Source organism: Embiotoca jacksoni, unplaced genomic scaffold (assembly GCF_022577435.1).
Source record: "Embiotoca jacksoni isolate LCO1_2020_lvr unplaced genomic scaffold, fEmbJac1.0.p SCAF_16, whole genome shotgun sequence".
NCBI classification, from domain to species: Eukaryota; Metazoa; Chordata; class Actinopteri; family Embiotocidae; genus Embiotoca; species Embiotoca jacksoni.
The window spans coordinates 3,936,019-3,956,931 of record NW_027185296.1 but is presented as its reverse complement, the minus strand read 5'-3'; the positions used below and the strand labels follow the sequence as shown (position 1 = coordinate 3,956,931).

The 20,913-nt window shown below is 38.2% G+C and overlaps 1 protein-coding gene across 1 annotated transcript; it reads left to right on the top strand.

Moving 5' to 3' along the window:
• The first annotated feature begins 252 nt into the window (after positions 1–252).
• ghrhrl (growth hormone releasing hormone receptor, like) lies at positions 253–19,191 on the top strand. The gene is made up of 13 exons (XM_069150364.1): positions 253–321; positions 9,562–9,667; positions 10,220–10,327; positions 10,792–10,883; positions 11,597–11,700; positions 13,128–13,260; positions 13,440–13,593; positions 14,857–14,917; positions 15,251–15,320; positions 15,630–15,721; positions 16,487–16,616; positions 17,771–17,812; positions 18,745–19,191. The coding sequence occupies exons 1-13, from the start codon at positions 268–270 to the stop codon at positions 18,844–18,846; spliced, it is 1,248 nt and encodes a 415-aa protein (XP_069006465.1). The 5' UTR covers positions 253–267; the 3' UTR covers positions 18,847–19,191.
• The last annotated feature ends 1,722 nt before the right edge of the window (positions 19,192–20,913 follow it).

Below are 20,913 nucleotides of genomic sequence, written 5' to 3'. Positions count from 1 at the left end.
AGCTTAATCTCTATATCAAGTGTCTTGGCATGACTGTGAAGATATGTGTGAAGTTATTTCTCCACGTGCATTCCTTCGTGACAGTTCGGGATTAAGGCTTTTATTATGGTAGTACACACCGGAAGTTTCACATTTGTATTCATGCGTGCTTGACAAGAGTCGTATTTACACCTGTAAAGAGAGAGCAGCAGCATCTCGTCCTGCTGGACTCAGGAAAGCGCTACGCTTGGACCGTTTGGACTGATCGTGGGATACTGAACCGACGGCATGTCCTGTCTCCACATCAGAGGGGTGTTTCTCACTCTGTGTTTGGCTCCAGCGGTGAGTGATTTACTTTGACTACCTGTTTATGACAGAAAAAAACACAAGTAGATGACAACTTTGACAAATATTCTGCCAGAAATAATCAGCTGAAAAGCAAAACATTTGGGACAACTATTTTTGAGAGATGATATTATTTTACAGATTTGTCTGCGGTACCTCAAAAAGAATCCAATCCACATGCAGACAGCTGAAACAGATGCATTTTCGTCTCCTTTAAAAAAAAAAAAAAAAGTTCTTATTGTCTTGACCTGCATTTTACTCAACGTTTTTACTAGAACGTGCATTTTCATACATGAATACATATTGCATTAATGCAACACATGAAGTATCATCAGACTGATAACTTTGTAAAAACAAGAGCATTTCGTATTCTGAATTCATTTGTATTCTAAATGTTCAGCAATGCAGCCCCATTTATGGAAGCCATTCTAAGTTATTGTAGCCTATATATGTAGCCTCCTATATATATATATATATATATATATATATATATAAATGACGTTGTTATATGTAAGTGTGCCCATCATAGGTTTTATGTGTAGCCACATTGATAAGGACAGTGTGTGTGTGTGTGTGTGTGTGTGTGTGTGTGCCTGCCTGCCTGCCTGCCTGCCTGCCTGCGTGCTTACGCGTGTCTTTACGTGCAAATTCACATTTACACCTGTATGTGGATGAGTGTATTTGATTTGTTGCTGCTTTGAAAGTAAGCAGGCTCCTGGTTTAACAGATGGTCCTCTGAAAGAGTCACCTCTGTTGGAAACAGATTTTTTTTTGATGGACACAATTGAGTCACAATTCCCGAGTGATTTGATCTTGAGCTGATTGATGATAAAATTGTGGTTAGTTTTGCTGTCGTGTACCTTTTGGAGCTGATACGTTTTGTTGTTGTTGTAGTTTTTTCTTTGGTTGAGTGAGATAGACCTTTTTTTTCCCAGCAGGTGTGTGTTTCCTTCTTGTGTTTGGATCCGTGGTGTAGTCGTTCTTACATCATAAATGGTGCAATATGCAATTACACAATTAAAAGACAATAGTCTGTTCTAAATATTATTTAAATACTGACACAGCTAAAGAAACTACATCCTGCAACAACTGTAGCAAGAAAGAAGCCATCATAAAGGACAAACTAAAGGTATGCGAGGCAAGAAAGACGATTCATTCAACACCGTGATTTTCAGTACAGTGGGCCAATTGGTTATAACAGTACTTGCTATTGAGCTACACTATAATTTCTAACCTTACTTTCTATTAAATCAAATTTTCTGTGTACATTTTTTTTTTTACTTTTGGTGCAAGTAGCTAGAAAAGGAAATCAGGTAGTACAGGTATGTTGCAAACTTGAGTGTGTAATGTGTTCATGCATTTAAATTGAAAATATGTAATTCTTTAAAATATGCATTTTTACATTGAAAAGAATAAGTAGGCCAATAGGAAATATTAGGTTCATTTCATTTAAAAGCTTAAAATTGGAGTATTTTCAATCACACTACCTTATACACACATACACACCCACACACTATTAAAATCAGTTAGTGAAATGAATCGACTATTGTTTTCCAATAATATATTAATTATAGGATTCACAGTATTGTAAAGCCGCTTTATTTACTCTCTATCAGGGCTGCAAATAACGATTGTTTTGATTACCACTAATTGGTCTTTAAAATGACAGTAAATGGAGAAAATGTCAAGTGTTTCCCAACGCAGCTGCTGAAAATATTTTGTCCTGACCAACAGTCTGCAATCAAAACTGTTTATCATCCCTTAGGACAAAAGGAATACAAAATATTCAGATTTAAGGAGCTGCAATCAGAATTTCTTTTCATTTTTTCATAAAAAAAACAACAACAAAAAAAACAACAATAAATTGTTCATCAAAACAGCTAGTTGGTAATTATTTTTCTGTTGATCAACTACTCAAATAATATTTGCAACTCCATTGTCTACATGTTGTAAAATTTGTTTTATCCAATCAGCTGTGAAGAGACAAGACAGGCAACAGAACCGTACAGGGGTATTCACATTCACATGCCGACATTCATAACAGCTTTTTTTTTTTTTAATCAACAGCTTTTATGGGACTATTATTACATGACCCCCTCGCTGATTTGCATAGCGGAATAGAAATATCAGAAGCAGACAAACGGGTGGTGTGTGGTGATCAGCGTGGCAGAGAGAATGGGAACAGGGCAGACATTCATCACTGTGTACCTCTTCATTCTCTTTCACTGCTCAGGACTGCTGAGAATTGTAATGAACTAGCAATAACCTACACACACACACAAGCGTGTTTTAAAAGACAACACGATCACAAAAAACAAGACCAATGGAAGAACAATATAGTTTTCTAACTATTTAGATGTGATTAAAAGTTTGCACTTTAATCGTCATCTTAGAGAAAAACAACGACAAAAAAAATGGAAGATGAGGATTATCTAATTGTGGCTGCATGGTAAAAACTAAATTAGGACATCTATCTTACTCATTTTATGAGCTAAACCTGATTCACTTCACAAACAGTAGATGTACTGCTCAGTTATATATTTGTACTGTGTCATTTAAATGAATAGTTTGACATTTTGGAAAATATGCTTATTAATTTTCTGGACTAGAGTTAGATTGAAGAAGATTGATGCCACTCTCAAATCTGTGTGCTGAATATGAAACTCTCGGCAAGAAAGTAAACAAATTCCTCCCCAAAACACCTCTGGAAAGGAATTTGTTTACTTTCTTGCCGAGAGTTATCGGAGTATAAAGCTGGAGTGGGGAAACAGTTAGCTCAGCTCAGCATAACGACAGTAATGAACACTTCCTATCAGTCCCATCATTCTTCCTCTCTGTGTCTGAACTTCAGCATCTGACCCTGTTTGTGCTCTTCCTCTGAATGAATGAACATGTTTTATATTTTTGTACAGCGCCGTAGTACCGTGGCAGCAGCGTAAAAGTGCACCTCATTTGTTATTGAAAATAGAAGGCAACATCTTATGGCCCCTCTTTGGGTAGTTAGTGAATAATGGGCTTCACCTCTCAGAGAACATTTGTGTGGAGTGGCCTTTGGCTTTGCATCATATTATCCAGATTTACACACTTCTCCTATTTCTGTTTTTGTCTCTTAAATGCAGCATATTGTCTCCTTTTATCCCATCATGCAGTTGAAATGTTTGTGCTTGTAACCACCCAGCCTTTATTTTCACTCTAGGCAAGACAAGGCAAGGCAAGTTTATTTGTATAGCACATTTCAACAACAAGGCAATTCAAAGTGCTTCACATAAAACCATTAAAAGCATCAAAACATCAGGCAAAAGAAAAGCACATTTAAAAACAATTAAGAACATTGATCGAAACATTAAAAACAGTCATTAAAACATAAAAAAGAAGCTAAAAATAGAATAAAAGTTGCAGTGCAGTTTAAGAAATAAAATACAGTAGTAAAATGCTGAAATGCAGGAAATTGATCATCATCCTTGAATCTGGTTCAGTTAAAGGCAGCAAAAGCCTGACTGGAAGACATCAAAACAGTTATTTACGGCCAAGAAGTTATTCAGCTGTTGAAAAACCACCTTTTCAATTATTTTACTTAAAAATGGGAGGTTTGATATTGGCCTGTAATATTTCATTATTGCGGTGTCTAAATTAGCTTTTTTTAGGAGTGGTTTGATAACTGCAGTTTTTAGGGCCTGTGGGAAGACACCTGAGAGAAGGGATGAGTTTACAATTTGTAAAACATCAAGAAAATGGGTGTTGGTATAATATCCAAGCTGCAGGAAGAGGATTTCAGATTTTGTATGATGTCTTCCAGACTTCCACGGTTGATTGAATGAAATTGTGCCATGATATTTGAGTGGATATTATTTAGAGACGGGGACAACACATCCTGTGGTTAGTGTGGAGGCACTGATTGCCTGTCTAATTTTCTGAATTTTGTCAGTAAAAAAGAGGCAAATTGATTGCAGGCCCAGGTGGATCGGAGCTCAGCAGCTACTGACACTGGAGGGTTTGTTAGCCTGTCGACGGTAGCAAATAAGGCACGTGTATTGTTATTGTTTTTGGTTATGATGTCAGAGAAAAAGGACTGCCTTGCATTTCTCAGTTCCAAATTATAATTGCGAAGTCTTTCTTTATAGATGTCACAGTGAACCTGGAGATTTGTTTTTCGCCACCTGCATGTAGCTTTTCAAACACTCTCTTTTCTCTATTCTGACCAGCGTGGCATTTCTCCAAGGAGATTACCAGAGACAACCTTCACTTTAGTGGGTACAATAGCATCAATAACATTTTTAACTTTAGAATTGAAGCCATCTACAAGCTCATTGACTGAGATGCCAGAGGGGGCTGGTGTGGAGGAGAACCTCTGAGTAAATAGTTCACTGGTGTTTTCAGAGATGTAACGCTTTGTCACAACCTCGGTTTGGACATTTGTGTGCAAGGAGATTGAACTCTCAAAGAAAACACAGAAATGATCGGAGAGTGCGACATCAGTCACAGCAACCTTGGAGATGTTTAGACCTTTGGTGATGATGAGGTCCAGAGTGTGTCCTCTGTTGTGGGTGGGTCCTATCACATGCTGAGTGAGATCATAGTTATCAAGGACGCCACATAGTTCTATAGACCCTCTGTCCTGGGGATTATCAACATGGATATTAAAATCACCAACAATAACAACACAGTCAAAATCAATACAGATTATAGACAGCAGCTCAGTAAACTCATCAAAGAAGGTTGCACAGTATTTCGGTGGTCTGTAGATGTTTAGGAATAAAGCTCGAGAGGAATTCAGAGCCACATATTCAAAAGAAGTCAAATGACCAAAGGACATCTGCTTGCACTGAAGAGAATCGTTAAAGATGCTGTAAAGTAGAAATGAAAATGAGTTTTAAGTTCATCACACCACAGAAGTATGGGTTATTAACTACCCATCCAAATTTGAATAAAAAAAAGACAGACAAGTTTGTTAAATTAGGCTTTGAAATCGTGAGAAAATCATTAGTCTTCTCTGCTCTGAGACTGTGGGGGCGTGGCCTGAAGGAGCTGAAGCTCCGCCCATTCGCTGGAAGTTGTTCAGTGTCCTGTATGACAGTCTTGTGGCTGCAGTTCTTTTCACCACTAAGCGGTCCGTCTGACATCCAACCTCTCGGTGACTTCATGCATGATGTCCCACTGGTACTCTGTCTCTCTGGTGGATGGAGCAGCCTGCTTTGGGAAAACAGAATAAAATTAGAATTTATTTGTCCCATGAGTGAAACATACAGATGCATATAAATCCAGCTTGTCCCCCCTGAGCTGTAACACAGGAGTAAAACTGGACACCAGAGACAGCAGACAGTGAGACTCCAACTACTTCTAACGCACCTGCATTACAATAGTGGAGATAATAAGAGAGGAGGACTTGATTTAGTTCTGTAACTGCAACATGCACAACGCTGCATTACATCACGTCAATTCATTATATCACGTCAATTCAGACTTTGAACCTGCTCAGGTCGAGCCGAAAGTCTTTCTCTTCCAACTGATGTCCCTCCACCTCCACCACCTCCTCCACCTCCACCTGCTCTCTGCAGCCTCCTCCACATGTAGTCGGGCTCGTTTATCCGGACCGGTACCGGTACATGTAACCGAGAGGGTCAGTGATTGTAACGTTACACCGGAGTACAAAAACAACAACCCTCATTAATCGGGAAGACTAGATATCCTCTGGTCCATGTCTCCATCACCCTGAAACGTAAAATACAGAGTTACATATATTATAGTTCCTTATCGGAGCTTTATTGAGACGCATAAAACAATCTGCGGTTATCGGAGCATTTTCCTCTGAACTCTGCTCGGCTACGAGCTCAATAGAAGATAATTAGCACATTAAATACCATTTCATGAAAATACTGTTATTCTACACCGAGTAAAATCACGTTAGCGGTTTGCACCGTGGGCTAAATGTAGCAGTTACCTCTGGAAAAGTTATCTTGTATAATTATAACAAGCACAGAACTTACGCTGAGTGGTGAACCGGCGGCGGCGGGCGGACACTCGGCTTTTTTTTGCTTTACAGCATCTTTAAATAAAATAGCAACTCCACCTCCTTATGCGCTCTCGTTTCACTCATGAAACTGAAGTTGTGAGGTGTTGATTCAATAAGAATCTTTGTCTAACCAAGTTTCAGTTAAAAACAAAAAATCAAGTTTGTGCCTAACAATAAAATCATTGATTAAAAACGTTTTCCCTGACAGAGACCTGACATTTAATAAAGCTAAGTTTAATGTGTTTAAAGCTTTATTTGCCCAATTTATTTGGACAGGCTGTGGCTGATGAGGAATGAATGTTAAGTTTGATAACTTTGCAGATTTACTATTGTTTCTTTGCAGCCTCACCTTTCTTTTTCTATAAACTGTCAGGACAGGAACTGAGAAGGCTGGCTGCATACGGGGCCCTGACTTTTCCTGGAGAGAATCATTGGTGTCATTAGCCTTGAAGCCTGGACCCAGAAGATATCAATTATTGCCTTTATCAGGTAGGGGAGACAGAGGATGGTTGTGGATCCGTAGTGGAGGTGGGGGAGGGGCAGGGCGCTTTAACTTCGCCGATTGAGTCAAAACTGGCTGTGGACTTAAAGCCAGTGGCGGAGGTGGAGCTCGACGTGGAGGCGGAGCTGGACGTCGAAGAGGGTTTATAGGAGAGAAAATGGGAGTGGGGCTGGGAGTGAGTTTGGTTCCAGCAGTGACCAGCTCTTTCATGTGGTCAGTGAACTCCAGGAGGTGGGGGGGCCTCGACCCCACTCTATTCCTCATCTTTTGATCTTTTGCTATTCAAAGTGTGTCTCCTCTAACCTGCATATTCTTATATAGCAAAACATCATCCCATTGCATGGAAACGACATGCATGACTCACCTGACATGCAGTGTGCCATTTAGCTGGTAGTCTTGGTCGTCATATAGTATCAGTGGATAGATTATTCTACAATGATAATAGCTGTTAACTCAGTGATTAAACAATAATTTAGAGTTACACTAACCCAGTTTAGCAGAGAACAAGGTGCCACTGTCCTACCTTGAAGAACTCCACACCACAAACTCTTATTTGCTGAATTTAATGTTTCTGCAGGAGTTTCCCAATAGCACCTCACCATATCATTATTTTAGAACCAAAGAGGACTGGCTGGGATTTGTTCAGGTTGTTTCCAGCATGTCCCTTCCTCATTGGTGGAGGGAGAATTCTTACGTTCGGGACAGACTAGTCTCCTGTATGATGTTTATTCTGTTCTGCTAAAATGGTTTGTTATTGTGCATGAACAGAAGCTCTGGCTTTTTTCTAAAAACGTCTGCTATTGTGCATGTGTGTGTGTGTGTGTGTGTGTGTGTGTGTGTGTGTGTGTGAGGGTTTGTGTGTTTTTGTGTGTGTGCGTGTGTGAATGTGTGTGATGCATGGCGAACACATTGACAGTTACAAAATGAGGGGACGGGGCTGGGGTGAGGAAATTGCAGTCTCAAAATTACTTAGTGTGTGAAAAAAAAAATTCAAAACATACTCTATATTTTGAGTAATTTTAGAAATGGAAGGGCATGATGATAATATGCCTCCTTTTTTACCTCTCTTTTTTTACTTTTCATCCTTTTGTCTTGTTTTTGCCAGCGTGTGCTCTGATTCTGTTTAGCACGCACACACACGTTTGTATAGCTATCTTTGTGAGGACATTCATTGACATAATACATTCCTCGCCTTAATCCGAACCATCAAAAATAAGTGCCTATTCTAATTCAAACCTGAACCTTAAAACCAAGTCTTAACCCTCAAACAGCCCTTTAAAACAGTGAAAGACAGTGAGGACTAGCTAAATGGTTGTCATGCCAATGGTGCTTATAAATATAATTGTGTACACACCGCTGTCCTTCTTCAAGTCATCAAGGCCCTTATAGAGAAATACCTTATGCTTATTGAATGTAGGAAAATTAACCCTCCTCCATCTGTAATACCGTTAATGTACATTATAACGTTTTTTTCTTTTATGCTGCACATAATGAGTGAACGAAAGCAAATTATGTTTCTTTCCAAATTAGTAACAGGATGAACAATAAACTGGGGCTACAGTAATTAACATAAATTAATCTTCTCCAGCAAGTGTTTCAGTGGCCTGAAGTGTCACATGAAACTGTACATACAGCGTGGCTGGAGACACCAAAGTATAATTCATTGCCTAGCCCTATACTACATAATTAATGCACACAAAATACACAAATGTTTATACATTTTCATAGCTCCAATACTTGACCTTTTGACCTCTTATCATTTTTTCTTATCTTTTATAAATAGTATATCTATTTTTCACTGGGACAGACTGAGCAAAGGGAGGATCACTACAACACAAATCTACTCTCTCATACTGTCAACAAAAATATAAATGCAGCACTTGTTTTTGCTCCAATTTTTCATCAGATGAAGTAAAACATCTAAGATGTCTTGTATATGCACACAAAGAGTTTACTTCTCTTTTATTCTGTTCACAAAATTGTTAAAATTCCCAAGGGGGTGGATTATCTTGACAAAGGTGAAGTGCTCACTAACACGATCATCAGAAAAATAAACCTTTTGTGTGCATATAGAAGACATTTTAAATCTGTTACTTCATGGAAAACGGGAGCAAAAACTAGTATTGCGTCTATATTTTTGTTGAGTGTAATTTAGAGTCGTTACACTCCAGTCCTCTCCTCCTCCATCCACACTCTTCCTACATTGCCCTCCTTACGTCAGCCCTTTACCTTCTCAGAAACAAGATATTCTTATTTGTTTCAGTCGAACATCAATGTCAGACCCAAGTAAAATGCAAACCCAGTTACTGTGTTTTTATTTGACATCAAGAAACCAAGGAGGGTGAGCTAGTGGTAGACAAACAGGAGAACCTCAGAGCGGTGTTAAATGGATGGAGCTGGAGCACAGAGTAATTAAAGGCCCAGAAAATCATTTAGATCCTTAACGACAAACTCATTCATTAAATTTTCTTACTTCCCCTTTATACTGAAAGATCATTTTGCTTAATGCCACCAAAATTACCCAGGGCGTTTTGCCAAAAGGTCACAGCGGGAAAGCAAAATGAATCACTGCCTTTTAAAAACAGACATTCCTTTTTTTTTCATACACATGGAAATATAATTACAGTCAAAGTGATCAGAGTCCTCAGCTTATATGTCTAATAGACAAAACACTTTCTCCCTTTTCTTCGTTCTTGCCTTGTTTCCTACTTTCTCCTACTTTTAGGCTTTATCGAGTCTGCACCCTGAGTGTGAGTACATATTTCAGCTGGAGAAAGAGGAGCATCACTGTCTCCAGTACATTGCTGAGCAGGGAAACAGAAGCACAGAAGGTGAATTTTTCTTTTTCAAATCAACCATCCTGTTCTCACAGCAGCAGCAGCACCTCATATCAATTCATGAGTATGAAATATACTACCAATGTCTCACATTAAGTAGAAGAGCCTGAGCTGGAAAAAAATGCTTCACAGAAAAGTCATCAGTTGTCGAGGAAGCTTCTTGATGGCATCCTAACTGCAGAATGGAAACACAGTGGGGGATCTGTCAGTGTGATGCATCTATAGATGAGACTATTAAGGAAGGTTACATAAGAATTTATGTGTGTAAACTATCTGAAGATGAAGGTCTTGGTTGAAGAGCTACAGTACTTCATTATTTCATTTCTAATATAATGTACACAGAGATGGGTGTTATAGTTTGAAGGATTCTGTATTGTTCACGATGTGCACCATTTACCCACATTCTCTCTCCATTAATGTATATTTTAACTGTGTATTTCAGATGGTTGTGTATGATTTATGGAAACTCGTTCTTTCTCTGTGATAAACTACTCCAATACTCACATTTTATGACCTTCTTTTTCCATTTAAACCTTTTCTAAAAAGGTTGCCAGCCATTCTGGGATGCCGTCAGCTGCTGGCCTCCTGCTGTCACTGGGGAAACTGTCTACAGACCTTGTCCTACAGTCTTTTCCCTCTTCAAAAACAGCACAGGTAACTGTAAGATCACAGTGAAAGTGGACGAAATTATTATTCAACTGAAGTTAAAGTGTGTTTTTGATCCTGATGAGTTCATTAAATGTGTCTATTAATTTTTTCATTCAGTCATTAATTTGGTCATTTGGTTGTATTGTGAATCAGACTCTGAATCAGACTCCAGTCTCAGTGCGCGGGCTTGCCAGACTGTCACAGGAGACTGTAATCCAATTAGCTTTTTTTCTAACAAATAAATGAGTAGGAGCAATGTCAGTGCTAAATTTAATGACAGTCCATCCCATTATTGTTGAAACATTTTAGTCTCAACCAAAGGGCTGGAACAAAACTTACAGAAAGCCAGCGTACAGCTAAATGAGAAACATTTTCACTTGGATGTATTCCTCCATTGATCATGATTCTAAACCAAAGCAAATCTCTGCATGACACAGATGACTTCTAGATCTCTTGACCTTTCTCCTCAGGGTCAGTGAGTCGAAACTGCACGAGTGGAGGCTGGTCAAGGCCCTTCCCACCGTACCACATTGCCTGTAACGTGGATGATGACATTCCTGAGGTAAGAGTTCCTAGGGTGAGGCAGATAAAGAGGTCAGACTGAAGAATAAGAGACTGAGAAGTCAGGGAGTAAATTTGAAACAGGAGGACAAACAGCAGGAACAAGCAGACAACCAATAGAGAGAGGGAAACAAACCGACAGGAACAGGAGGAAAAAAACCCCACCTGTTTCAACTGCAGAAAACAACACACCAAGGAGATAATTCAGAAAAGGAAAATACACCATGTTTTAAGAGGTGCTTATTAGCTGCCTCCTGAGAACAGAAAAGAAAATGTATTCACACAGGTGCCTCATGAAAATATTTGGCCAGGCAGGTATTGAATTGAAAGTCAGCCATAAGGTAATTGCTGAAATTATCGTCTCACAAAGAAAGAATGGTGCTTAATCCTAGTTTTTGGTGTACACTGTATAAAAAAACATTAATTCCAAGTTCTGATGTTGCTGTAATCAAGAAGCTTTTTCCTAGACTTGATTCAGTCGGCTGCTCTGCCCAGTCTTACTGCCATTAGACCGAACTCAAAATATGTAAAAAAAGCTTTTTTGCAGTTATTCCACATTCATCTCTTCAATGCATTTGAGTCACCAGCTCGCTGTAATTTTGCCTCATTTTGAGACATTACTTTCATTTTGAAGCCTGACAGCATTTTAAACAGCTTTGATATTTAGGTATAATGTCCTTCCATACAAAATCGTCTTTCTTGTCTTGCTTCCAGACAGAGGAGTCGTACTATGTCACAGTGAAGCTCATATATACCATCGGCTACAGCATCTCTCTCGCGGTGCTGACTGTTGCCGTGTCGATCCTGTTGCTCTTCAGGTATGAACAGATCAGAGGTTGTATTCACAAACTGTCTGAAAATCCTCTCGGAGAGCTCCTAACTTTGGCTAAACAAATTCTAGCTAGGAAAAGGTTGCATTGCCATCAGGAACCAACATGTTTACGCGGTTGGCACTGTCGCACACATCAGCTGCCTTCGTCTGCTTTATGTGCAGTCTATCTTTTATCTCAGTGAGGAGGTGTGGTTGACAGTGTTGCTCGGTATGACATCCATTTAAAAGGTGTGATTGGTAGATTTTTTTTTTTTTTGGTGTTAAAGGGCACGGAGTGGACAGTAGCATCCAGTGGAAATGAAATGAACTGCGTCCCAATATGAGACTGTGAAAGCGCTGGTTTTGTTTGTGTGCTCACACTGCTGGTGGCAGGTTGCAACAAACCCGAGTCGTCCCTGCTGCATTGTTGAGTTTTTCCACTTGCCAAATATCTTAGTGCTGTGATCACTTTCTTCTCTGCAGTTATTGTGTTGAGAGTCCCTGCACGATCGAATTTACAGTATTTCATTAACGCACTGTCATTCAGCATTTGAAGAATATTTCTTCAAACTCTTTCTGCAATTTTCTCTTCTGCGTAAGACATTTTTCAGTCTCTTAAAAGTCATCCGTCCTGCTGCTGATAGTTTTTCACCTCCGGAGGTCTTTTAAGGGCTGACATTTTTTGTGAATAACTTTTATCTTTACCAGGATCTAATCTTAACTGTGAGGGTTAATTCTTAGAAAACGTCATAATTCAAAGGACATCCTTAGATGCTCGTCACTCAGAGCTACTGTTTCTACCAGGAAGCTTTATGAATATAACCCTTCATTGTTATTCACCTGCTTAAGATCAGCTCGTTAAATTCCTGTTGTCACAAAGTCTGTCAGTCAAAAGCTCTCCATTTTACTAATTAGTTACTGTTAGTGGAGCTAACAGGCCCTGTGGTGACCTTAGCAAGTGATGGACACAATATCAAGGGGTCCGCTTCAAAGTCTCTTATCCAGTGCTTTGGTTCACTGAATTAAACGAAGCGGTCTGAAGCAACCAGCTGTTTTATAAATGTGTTTTATAAATTTAGTCTGACTGGTTCAAAACCACCTAACGAATGACTCAACAGCACCGTGACTTCCATCTCTCGCATACTCTTATGCTGTTTGCTCTTCATATGCTTTATATTTTTAATGATTTTCTTTTCTTGTTAATTGATCAAAACATGGAAACCAAGGCATTACAGCTATTAAATGTGTAAAGATGTGTTGTAAAGCAGACTTGTCATCTAGGTTAGGTTAAACAAACTGTCTGCCTTTATAGTTATAACTTGTACAACAGGAAAGCCCAGAGAGTAATATCCTGTTTTTATATTTATTGTGCCGGGTACAACACAACTGTATATATTTATTAAGTGTGTTTTGCCTTTTTTTTTTCTTCAACAGGAAGCTGCGCTGTGCCAGGAACTTCATTCACATCCAGCTCTTTGTTACTTTCATCCTAAAAGCCGTGGCGGTGTTTGTAAAGGACGCTACTCTGTTCTCAAGTGCTGACACAAACCACTGCACCCTTTCCACAGTAAGATAATTACACTCCAGACAAGAGGCTCTTGGTTCAATTAAGGAGTTCCTCTGGGCAGATTTCCCTGTTCTCATGTTTATGCATCATCACATCTTCCTTGTGCACCTCCTCCCACATGAATCACCCCTTGAAGTTTACCCTCTGTACTTCTTTTCCTTCCTGTTTTCTCTGTCCAGTTTGCCTGTAAGGCCTCTGTGGTCTTCTGTCACTACTGTGTCATGACAAACTTTTTTTGGCTCCTGGTGGAGGCGCTCTACCTCAATTCCCTGCTGCTCTCCTCTTTCTATCACAGCCGCCGTTGCCTCTGGGGCTTCAGCCTGCTGGGATGGGGTGAGAACCTAAACATGCAGTTTACCAGAATCTGGCTGCAGAGCCATTTGAAGGGCTTGGCTGTAATATGAGATACCCCACATTTTAAACATTTACATAATATTTATTCTTACAAAATGAAAAATAAAGTATGGTTTTGGTTAAATATTACATGCAAGAATTACAAATAGACAGAGTCAACTATATCATTACTTCTAGTCCGTAGTTACTTCTAGTAATTTAAAACATTTTATGTGGCAATTAATAACACTAATATCAGCAAGTATAGGAGTTGATAAATTGACTGAGAAGTGCACTCAAATCTGCATTGGTTTACAGTACGTTGGCACTGATATTTGTTGTGTTTATTATGTGCAGAATGAGTATCGGCTTTTTTGAGTTTAGAAATATATATATTTTTGTTTTGTTTTTTCTTTTAGCAATAATCCTATAATTTGATGCCCTGGAGACTCTTTTTTGATTGCATAAATACTGTTACTTTGTGATTTGTAAGCTCCAGTCCATCAAACTCGTACATGGTTTGGAGCATAACTCCACTTTGGAAACTATCTACCCGTTTTTGAATTGACATACAAACGTTTCTAAAGTTTTTCAGTCTACAAATATAGCATACTGAACTGAAAGTGGATTTCTTTTAATATGTAATTCCTCAGTTTTAAAGTATTTTTCTTCATTTGAGGCTTATCAAAGTTCTCTGATTAAAAAAAGGTTTGCAGCAGTCCTCAAGGACAAAAAGAAACAGACAGACTGCCATAGGTCAACATCTCCAACTTATTATTTTAACAGCTAAAAACGTTCCTGGCTCAGTGGGATCCACAACAAACAAACCAAATGAAAGTTTGCATCCTTGTGGCAGCCTCCACTAATGTTCTTCATTATGTTTGTGGGTCAACTGTTTTTTTTTTCCCACAAAGATCGAGTGGATTTCTCAAGATCTCAATGTGTAGATTTAAATGAAAAGGCTCATTGCAAACAGCAGTGTAATTACAATGAGTGATCAGTAATTTGTGTAAGGCAAAGAACTGATGAGAATCTGTCCATACTGCAGAGAACAGACTGTACATACTGTACATTTAGTGCATTAAGCCTTTAATTGTATCATTTTACTTTCAGTTCTTGCTGCACAGATCAGTGCAGATATTTGAAAAGTTCATAATCAGCCATCAGGTTCCCACACGCTTAAATGTCTAATAATGAGTCAACCATCTCAGTGTGTTAATCTCATCTCTCTGACATCAGTTTTGTCTTTGTACCTGACTGCAGGTGTACCTGTGCTCTTCATCATCCTGTGGATCGGATCCAGGGTGTATTTTGAGGACACAGGGTTTGTATTATCTACCCTTACCTCGTCCACCACAATCACCATTATTTCTCATATACACTTCAATCAAAAGTTAGAGCCATTGTGAAGCACTATAGTATGTTAGAAAATGATGTTATGATCCACATTATCGGTTTTTAATGAAAAAAAAAAAAATACTTTGAAGAATATAAATGTAATTTTTTTTCTAAACTAAACCTTCTAACTACATTTTTACTTTGTACTTAGCACTATTTGTTCCTTGTTAGATTATTTGATTTCACTTAAGTCATTATGCTGGGAGAAAACGTCTGCAAACTGACTGCAGTGCACATTTCAAAATGTTTTCTTATGCAGATGTTGGGACATCAACGAGGACTCACCTTATTGGTGGATCATCAAGGGACCGATCATCGTCTCTATAGCGGTAACCGCTCCCATTGTGCTGAAACAAAAAAGATGATGGACTGTTAATAATGCACCCAGCATTACATTACAGATTGTTATGCAGATGGTTCATTTACCTTTTTTTTTTTTTTTTTTTTAAAAGAGATGGTCTCTGAGAAAGGAATGCTCTCACACTAGTCCAACTCTATTACACACCTGGCGGCCCATATTGTTGCCTTGACATTCAATTCATGTAGTTGTAAGCTACATTTGGTAAAGTACCTGTGAAGGCTTTATCCCATTCAAGTGGAACTTCTTGTTTTTGCATTCTTGCTTTTTCCATCAACAGGTGAATTTTATGCTCTTCATGAATATCATCAGGATCCTGATACAGAAGCTCAATCCTCGGCTGATCCAGTTCAATAACTCCTCTCAGTACAGGTAATCCTTTCGCTGCAGACACATGAACTCAACAGTGATACAGTATCTTATTCATTACTGCATTTGAATACAAACAGAAATGAACATTTGTAAGCATTCTTTAGATCTGAGATTTGTTTTTAACAGATTTAGCTTTCATCTTTACTTGACACAGGTCTTGTATTTTCAAAGTCGCATCTGTGTGACTTGTTTTTCTTTTTGGATGATAGACACATTTTCAAATACTGTTTCCCTCTTTGATACTTCTGATAAGTCAACACTTTGATGTTGGGAAATACACTAGTTGTGCAAAAACTTTTGATGCACTACAACAGGCAATGCATAATTCATTCAGTCACTGCTGAACCTACAAACCGAGAGGCTAATCAGAGTTTTTAATTGAAATAGGTTCACTAATTGTCTTAAAATGCTCAGGCACATCACGTACATATAGAGCTCATTAAAAACATACCAAAGGTCGGTTAAGTGATGCTTGACTTAATTACACCAGCCAGGTTAATATGCTCTCTTATACATACAAATATTACCTCTACCTGACATTTTAATAGCCTCATTTTGAGTCATGCACCTGCTAAAACCTTTTCCACTCCTAAACAAAACCTGCATGTACACGCACACACACATATCCTCTTGATTGACTTCTGATAATCAGTGTGCGTGCCTGCATGATGCAATCAGGAGCAACATTCAGATGAGCTATGTACTAACAAACTTCCTCAGGTAACCTCACCTCCCGCATGTTTTTTCTTTGCTTCTGTGCAACAGACGCCTGACTAAGTCCACCCTCCTCCTCATCCCTTTGTTCGGTACTCACTACATGTTCTTCAATTTTCTGCCCGACTACTTCAATGTGACCCTGCGCCTCTGTATCGAGCTCTGCATGGGATCCTTCCAGGTACACACATGGACTGTATGATCACTCAATATCCCGACAACATCATATTGTACATGCTGTGCTCACATCCAGAATCGAATCTCTTTAGTATCTTCTATTCAACCGTTGTGTGAACTTGTTTCATTTCCTGTCTGCACAATATAGGAGTGAATCGTTCCTTTAAAAAAAGAAAAAGCATTTCATTTCGACAGCTTGTTGTATAGATTCATTTTTCACGTTCGTAGCCTATAAATTAAAGTCAGTCAGGGAAATGAATTTGCTCTGCTTTACTTTTTTACATGAAATATACAATGAAAGTGGCTTTTACTGTGTGCATGCTGCTTTGGCTCAGCAGCAGCCTGGTATTACTAGACCCAAATTCACTGGGTGAACATATGAATATGGCCATACTCCAGTCATTCCCTGTTGTTGCATCCTTGATTGTAGACCTCGGTTGATTTTTAAACTACTGGAGTCAATTTAAACCAATCAGCATGGGAATTCAAACAAGAGAACCAATCAATAAAAAAGGCTCAAAATCTGAGCCCGTACTGGCAAATGAATGAAGCCTGCGTAGACATAGACAGAAGGGATTCCTGCGCAGAGGAAAAATGGAAAGTAACAAAATAAATGGTATATTCTACATTCAAGCTTCTTATTGAAAAGAATATATTTAGATGTAACCCCTTTATAATCACCAGCATTTTGAATAGTGGCAAAATGTAATTTAACTACATATTTTTTCTCAGTAAATGTAACTGATTCTAATTACAAATGTAATTTAATACATGTAACCAGTTACTCTGCTACACTGCTTGTTATCATAGTGCCTAAGAAGCTGCAACAGATCTGTTCATAAAAGAGGTGTAACTGCTAAGACCCATTTTATTCTGCATTTTTTTTAAAATAAGGATAAAAGGAAAGGCAGCAGAGTTCACAGCTTTGTCTTTTAATCATACACAACTCCCATCAGTGTATTATCGAGATATAAAAAACAAACCATCTATTAATTACTCCACTCTAATTTCCCGACTGTGTGCGTGAAACGTATTCTCATCCTTCAAGCATTCAGCTCACATTTGTTCTGCCATTTATGCTCAAAATCGTCACATGAGCAAACTTTTATAAATGTGGGCTGGTCCTGAATATTAATGTTGAAACCATATCTTTTACAGGGGCTTCTTGTGGCAATCCTTTATTGCTTTCTTAATCAAGAGGTCAGTGAAGCTGCAGCACTCTCAAGCTTTTACTATATTCAACAAATCACCTAGAATTTAGGAACCTGCACAGCCAGCTCATATGCCAGCGAGAGGTGAGACTGGTTTAGAGTTGTCAGAGCTCAAAATGCAAAGTCATTTCCCACCTCTCTGCCCCTCACTGCGTGAACTAAGGACCCAGAGCACTTGTGTAACCAACAAGATTAATGTGAGGCCAAAACTAGTCTGTGTTTAACACTCACTGTGCAATAACTCAAAACCTATACGCTCATGTGTTTTAGGACCACACTAATACTTACACTGAATGAATATACACGACAACATTAAATAAAAAAAGATGTTCAGCAAGGAGAACACATAATGGAATAATGTGTGTAGGTTTTATGAATCAAGACTGAACTGGAGTATTTTTGGTCTGATTTTTAAAATACTTTAAAGTGGCTGTTAAATAGTTTGAGATTTTGGAAATATGCTCTTGCTCAGTGTTAGATGCTCTTAAGAAGATAGATACCACTCTTGTGTGTCTGTTAAATACAACGCTACAGCTACTCATTTTAGTTTAGATTAGGTAGCCTGACTCTGTTTATAAGTAAAGGCTCCTCTAAAACTCACAGATTAACACAATTCTATCTTTTTTAAGCTCCTTAAAAATCTGAAGTGTTCAATTTCCAGGCCAGGTGTTTCCCCATCTTTGTTGCTCAATTATTTTAACAGATTAAGACATGAGATGGATTTTCTGATCTAATTTTCATAAAAAGCTAATATTTTCCTAAATGTAAAACAGAAGTAGCTATGAGTATGTATATGCAGTGTTTTACAAACATATGATTAATTTTTTTTTTTTTTTTTTAAATGAAAAAACAAATAATTAAAAAAAAAAATGTCACACGAGTTATGGCATCAGTTTATTTGTGTATGTGTTTGTTTATCAGGTCCAGAAAGAGGTCCACATGCAGTGGTTGAGGTGGCAAGAGAGGAGCTATGGAGTCGTGCCTCCTGCTGCAAAGGGTAGCCAGATGGACACCCCCTTCTAGTGACCTCACATCCTCCTGTACGACCTCCGTTAACCGAACACTCACGGGTGACTGCCTCTGTTCACATCCTCGTCTCTAATGAGCTGCACAGCATACACAATAACGGTGGTTGTGGACCATGTATCATCAAGCCTGAGAGTATGTAAGTCATTCCAAACTGTATGACAGACTGTTTCACTGGCTGCGCTCCTTCAGCCAAACTGAGGTGAACTTTCTAAAGGAGAATGAATCTGAAACCCCCCTGAGCATTTTACACACACACACACACACACACACACACACACACACACACACACACACACACACACACACACACACACACACACACACACACACACATACGCACATGCATCATAAAAGACAGCTCCTGCCAATTTTCATATGCATTTCCCAAAGAGCAGATTTAAAAAAAATGTTTAGATAAAGTTCACCGGTCAAATTAAAGAATGATCATTTAGCTGAGCTGGAAAATTAGTCAAACAATTACATAACCATAAATTAGCAAGTACCATATTTCATTGGATTTTGTTTTGAACCAGCAAAACTGCACATTTCGGTGTCACATTCTAATGCCCTCACTATATGTAAATGCTCAAGTAATACACAATGTATCGAAATGTTATTGCATTTATCACCAGTTCTGTAGTGACGTCTGTTGAACATCTGATATGTCTGACTTTATCTAATGAAGCTGTAGACTAATTAATGACTTTTATAGTGATCATTGGTTTTTCTAATATTGTATTTCATAATTCATGTCTCAGACTGTGTTGATCGTCATCACTTGTTTTGCACACATGGAGAGCCTTTGTATATAGGTTGATGCTATCTTGTGGTTTTTCAATTTCCTGAACTTTTTATTTTTTTTATTTACCCAGGTTTTTGTTTGTTTGTTTGTTTTAAAATGAAAACCCCCACGCGCTTGAGCCTAAATAGCACATGATTGAAGTGCACTATACTGTATACTTTGAAGGTTTGAGCCGATGCAGGGAGATTTGTTCCATCGTGTCACCAATGTGAAAGAAATCTCTGCGTCACCATGGCCATCTATTATTCAGCACGGGAAGGTAAAACATGTCTTTATTGTGGTTATAATGCTAAATTATTTCAATATTAATGTTTAATTATATATGTTACATTTTCTTACAGTATTTTCAACTGGACACGATTTCAATAATTATTAAATATTTTTTAGATCTCCATTTTGTGAGAAATAACCCGACAGAACTTCTTCATCAAAATAAAATGTTGTAACACTGAGTTAGTGTTTAGATCTGCACCCTCTAGGACCTGCATAATATACTGTAGTCAAGTTTATTTTATGTAAATGAACTGAATGTATAAACTAGTCAATATCAGAATGTAGTTTTACAGTTACCTTTGTTGCTTTTGTCCTGCCTCTTTCTGTGATGTTTTAATGCCTTTGTATAATATCAGGCACCGGCGAGTTAAAGCATATACAGTTTTACTGTTGGCTTATGGCTCTCTGCTGCAACCTCTCTGACGAGGGAATGATAACATCAGCTGGCAGCTACAAGATGTTAAAACAGTGATAGAAGTGAAGACATGAAAGTCAGTGTAGCTACAAGTAATTCAGACACACTCTTGATACAATATATGTTGATACTGGATTCATGAAGTATTATTAGGGCAGAAACACTGTTTTTAATTTTAATGTTGATGAAGCTCTGTCATTCATAAAAACTGTGTAAAACTATTTTGTGAAAATATCGTGTTTGCTTCACAAGAAAAAAACCTTAATATATTTTCAAAAGTGAAGTACCGAACATTGCTTTTTTTTAATTAACTGTATCTTCAAACGGCTGCAGTGAAGCTGTTTAAATACACATTTTAGAAAATTAGGAGCACCTTAAAGATATAAAGAGTTATATAAACATTATTCTATAGGTCAAGTTCTTTATTATCTAGCTAAATGTTCAACTGTTGAAAAGTGGTTCACGTTCAGAACAACGAAACCATTGGAGAAATTCTGACAACCATAACTTATTAAATTCTTCACATAGTCACAGTCTGCACTGTGGTTTGGACACTTGTTTCCATGATTTC

Coding starts and splice junctions, on each gene's coding strand:
- ghrhrl (XM_069150364.1), top strand. CDS start 268: ATGTCCTGTCTCCACATCAGAGGGGTGTTTCTCACTCTGTGTTTGGCT. Junction 10,884..11,596: donor TGGATGATGACATTCCTGAG/GTAAGAGTTCCT, acceptor TCTTGCTTCCAG/ACAGAGGAGTCGTACTATGT. Junction 13,594..14,856: donor CTTCAGCCTGCTGGGATGGG/GTGAGAACCTAA, acceptor ACCTGACTGCAG/GTGTACCTGTGCTCTTCATC.